We start from the raw sequence: 5,030 nt of genomic DNA, 5'->3' as shown, positions 1-5,030 counted from the left end.
ATGAATTTTAACCTATATATAGTTGTTACATTTCAATATATCTCAGTAGAGTGCACGTCACAGCGTTACTAACTTGTATAAAATATAACGAATTATTCGCTTAAAGGAATAAAAGTTTGAAGCTGAGTTGGACACACTATACTACATGGATATAAAGATGAGAATGTACCTCATAGCCTGTTTGCTGCTGGTACTGATGGCAAACACTGGTAAGTTCAATTTGTTTTTAACTTTGATCTCACGTTGTTTGTTGTATGGTGAAAGTAAGGCATATATTAGTGCAAACAGACAGATTTTGAGCAGGACAGATTTGAAGTAGAATGACGCACTATAGGCTGTATCGTGAAATGTACTATGATATGCGCACACGTGTTTTAATTGGAAACACTTACAAAACTACTGCCTATTTAAACACTACTGAAGTAAATTGGATGTCATGCTCATTTAAACTTCTACACGCACATAATGTTACTTTGAGAGTTAAATTATTTTCGGCGCCACCACCGCCGCCGCCGCCGCCGCGCAGCAGTTAAATGCCGTATTTGCCGTATTTTATGTTTGTGTGTCATGGTGTATTGCAGCATCATCACTGAGTTGTTACACGTGTACTGAAAGTACACCAGGGGCATGGAACGCGAGCATATGCCAGAATGATCCTGCAGAGGTTGTGACCGGATCACCCGTTACAGACTGTCCTCCTGAGAGTACTTTCTGCTACACACTTCTTCAGATGGAGGATGGTGAGGGAATCAAATGCGTAGAGTAGACGATCCGTCAAACGGACAAAATGACTGAATGAAGGATGATCGCACTAGAGGATGAGCGCAGAATAGAGCAATGGATGGATTGACAGACTGACAGACAGGCAAACAGACATACAGATTGCTTAATATTTTTACTATAAACACAATACACGTATTGCCTGTTATAACAATCTGTTTTATTGGGAGACTATTTGCTTACGCGTTTAATGTCGTGTGACGGACGTTGTTTCAGATCTGGTTCAGTCCTTTGTAAGAGATTGCGGAGTAGAAAATATGACCAACAAATGGGAAGAGTGCATCGAATCCAGTGATAATAGTACATGCGACTGCGCCACACGGTGCAATGCTGACGAGTGCAATGATGATGATGGCCTACCTGCTGGATACATATCGCCGTGCCTTACGGAGAACCCCGGAACAACCGTCGGAACAACCGCCGTAACACCCCCCGGAACAACCGTCGGAACAACCGCCAGAACAACCGACGGAACAACCGCCGGAACCGCCGGAACAACCGCCGGAACAACCGCCGGAACAACCGCCGGAACAACCGCCGGAACAACCGCCGTAACAACCGTCGGAACAACCGTAACCACTAGTGCTTCATGCAGGGTATCGCTTCGCCGTATGCGCCCCCTTATTATAACATCAACATTAATATACGTTATATTATGCGTGATTATACATTAATATACGTTATATTACGCGTGATTATACATTAATATACGTTATATTACGCGTGATTATACATTAATATACGTTATATTACGCGTGATTATACATTAATATACGTTATATTACTCGTGATTATACATTAATATACGTTATATTACTCGTGATTATACATTAATATACGTTATATTACTCGTGATTATACATTAATATACGTTATATTACGCGTGATTATACATTAATATACGTTATATTACGCGTGATTATACATTAATATACGTTATATTATGCGCGATTATACATTAATATACGTTATATTACGCGTGATTATAAAAGGCGCAATGTTTTTTCTTGAATAAAAATGTGTTTGTGTGTAGGTATGCGCACGCGTGCGCGTGTGTGTGCGTGAGTGCGTCCGTGCGCGCATGCGTGTGTGATAGTTGACAGGCCGATAAATTAGTAATGAAATGTAAAGGCTAACTCAGGTCGCCCTTACGACCTAGTCGCCGACAAAATTTGAAGATCGTACGTCAAAAACCGGCCAGATCGCCGATAAAAACATCGGCGACTAAACTCGACTTGAATTCTCTTACGATCGAAAATACGGTCACCGACTGCGATCGCAGGAATAGAAACGGTTCTATTTCTTTGCGGCGGTCGGCGACAAATCGTGAGTGGCAGCCAATCACCCCTACGTGTCAGGTCACATGATTATCGCAGAAGGGATTATTGCACAAACCCTTTCTCAAATATATATTAAGTGTTCCGTATATCACAGGCAATTTTTTTAATTCTTTTTCTGCACATGATTATAACGATTTTCAGAAAATTGAGGATAGATTTACGAAGTTTCCTGATGTTTACTGGTAAGCACCATTTTTTTGGTTATGTGACTCGTATGTAATATCAACGTAATAAAACTCTATATTAAAACTAAATGGAAATGAAAGGTGGAAACATTTATTACGGCTATCGAGGATTGACTATTGACGTTACTTCACTTATAAGTAATGCACACGCGTGTCGTGCATCTCCATCGCTCAACTGCCTAATGCCATTAGCCGTGGTGATTATCTGCGCGAGATAGGGTAGGATCGCGCGTGTACGCCTGGCTTCCTGTACATCTAACTGTAGCCCCACAAGGTTCATAATGCACGTAATAATTCCCCGAGTGCAAATAATAAATCAATTTTATTTCGCTGCACTGCTAGCGGCAGTGCTGATTGGCTCTATAATAAAGGCGCTCTAGCCGATCCACGAAATCTCGCGAGATAGCGTTCTGTCACTAAAGAACTCGGCTACTCATAAACACTTCTGCGAAAGCCGCTCTCGTCAACATGCCATTGGCTAATACAATAATTACATGCCATTACAAGTGCGTGCGTGCGTGTGTGTGTGTGTGTCTGTTTATTTCGTCACTGTTGTTGTCAACAGAGTCGATGCATGTGAAAGTGGCTAAATGCCGGTAGAGCAGATATCGATGAAGATTATTTCCTGCGCAAGCAAGTCAAGCATGATGGCAAGAGTGTCCGGCTTGCGTGATTTTTTTTCCTAGGTCAATCAAGAACATAGGGTTGTAGTCCGGCTTACTAGTATCATACAGTCGGTGATATATAGTAATCAGTCACTCGTCAATATTCGGGTAGGTACAGCAATATTTTTTACGAAAAAATCGCAGTGTTCGAACGCAGTGAAGCGTTGGCGCAATGGGGACGCACTAATCCAGAGGTGGCATTTGGGTGATACTCTATTAGGAGTGTTCCCAACTTTAATATCATATAAAATATAATGTCAACTTTAATATCATATAAAATATAATGTCATTAATGGTCATAATAACATATATGTATATATATATGGTCATGGTCATATATTAGTTTGTGGTTTAATGTTATTTAGGTTAGGGTTAGGGTTAGGATTATCAATCATTAATCATTAATCATTAATTATTAATGATATCAAAGTTGGGAACACTCCTAATGAAACGTTAGCCTGGCATTTAGCAAGCTGGGCAAGACAGTGGACATGCATTGGACGTATTACTCGTTTAATATTAATGACACGCACGCGCGCGCACGCACACACACACACACACACACACACACACGCACACACATCCGCGCGCACATACCCAGACACGTCCGCGCGCATACACACACACGTCTGCGCACAACACACACACACGCACGCGCGCACACACACATATCCGCGCGCACACACACATATCCGCGCGCACACACACATATCCGCGCGCACACACACACACACACACGCACAAACATACATTCAAACACACGTCCGCGCGCACATACACACACACGCACGCGCGCACACACACACATCCGCGCGCGCACACACACACGCGCGCACACACACACACACATACACACACACGTCCGCGCGCACATACACACACACGTCTTCACTCGCGATGTTCATCGCAGATAATTTGCGATTATCGGTGTCCGCAGGTTATTCCATCACCCGTGGTCATACAAACGCATCCACAAGATTCACCACGAATGGACAAGCCCCACAGCGCTGATCACGATGTACTGTCACCCCATCGAACACGCCGTCGCCAACCTGTCACCGCTAATGATCGGAGCTATAGTCGTCAGAGCGCACGCGCGCGCCCTCACCATGCTCGTCGCGCTAACCGTCGGCATCTGGTTCTCCATAAACGACCACTGCGGTTATCATTTCCCACTTATGACGTCACCCAAGGCACACGACTTTCACCACTTGAAGTAGGTTTTCGAAGGGGTTCTACTCACCGGCTCGTTACAATACGCGTGTTCATATTAACTGCAACGTTATCACGTGCATGCATGTAATATAATACAAATGTTTTATTTATGACCAACAGTAGATAATAGATATAACTTTTTTCCATTATCTAGTTTCGAAAGCGTAGCCATTATTAGTGGCGGTGTTGAGAGAAGAGCGACAGAATAGCGAGAGAGAGAGAGAGAGAGAGAGAGAGAGAGAGAGAGAGAAAGACAGCGCGCGCGCGAGAGAGAGAGAGAGAGCGAGATAATGAGAGCGAGATAGAAAGAGAGAGAGAGAAAGAGATCGAAAGAGAGATTGAGAGAGAGAGAGAGAGAGAGAGAGAGAGAGAAAGAGAGACAGACAGAGACAGGGCCCGCTTTAGACATGTGGAGGCCTGTGGGCAGCCATCATTTGTTATAATGCCATAAAAAAGTTAACTGCAATTAGAGAGAGAATATTGGCTACGTTGAGCCGTTGGTACGTTTCCCCCTGTACTAGTTGACTATACCATTCCCAAACAAATACAATATGGGTTATGCCGCTGTCTTACGTATGAAAGATGTAAAATGCGCACAGCAACGGTTTGGTTTTGATTGATACGGGTTGCGTGCATGTCATTCAGGTCAGCCTATATTTTTCCTTAACAAATTAAAAAAGAAATCAAATATGTGGAGGCCCCTGGTTTGTGGAGGCCCATGGGCAGCTGCCCACTCCTAAATCGGGCCCTGGACAGAGAGAGAGAGAGAGAGAGAGAGAGAGAGAGAGAGAGAGAGAGAGAGAGAGAGAGAGAGAGAGAGAGAGAGAGAGTAGAGAGAGACGACG

General features: G+C 43.6%; 1 protein-coding gene across 1 annotated transcript in view; it reads left to right on the top strand.

Moving 5' to 3' along the window:
- Positions 1-5,030, top strand: part of LOC106808431 (fatty acid hydroxylase domain-containing protein 2-like) — a gene marked incomplete at its 3' end in the record, with an annotated part of 7,340 nt that overhangs the window by 1,421 nt on the left and 889 nt on the right. Inside the window, exon 2 of the mRNA XM_014811157.1 lies at positions 3,908-4,186. Within this exon, the coding sequence (XP_014666643.1) occupies positions 3,908-4,186 (279 nt within the window). The remainder of the gene's footprint in view (positions 1-3,907; positions 4,187-5,030) is intronic.

This window comes from Priapulus caudatus, unplaced genomic scaffold (assembly GCF_000485595.1).
Source record: "Priapulus caudatus unplaced genomic scaffold, Priapulus_caudatus-5.0.1 Scaffold277, whole genome shotgun sequence".
Classification (NCBI taxonomy): domain Eukaryota; kingdom Metazoa; phylum Priapulida; class Priapulimorpha; order Priapulimorphida; family Priapulidae; genus Priapulus; species Priapulus caudatus.
Note: the sequence above shows the minus strand (reverse complement) of the source record. Positions and strands in the feature narration are given on the sequence as shown.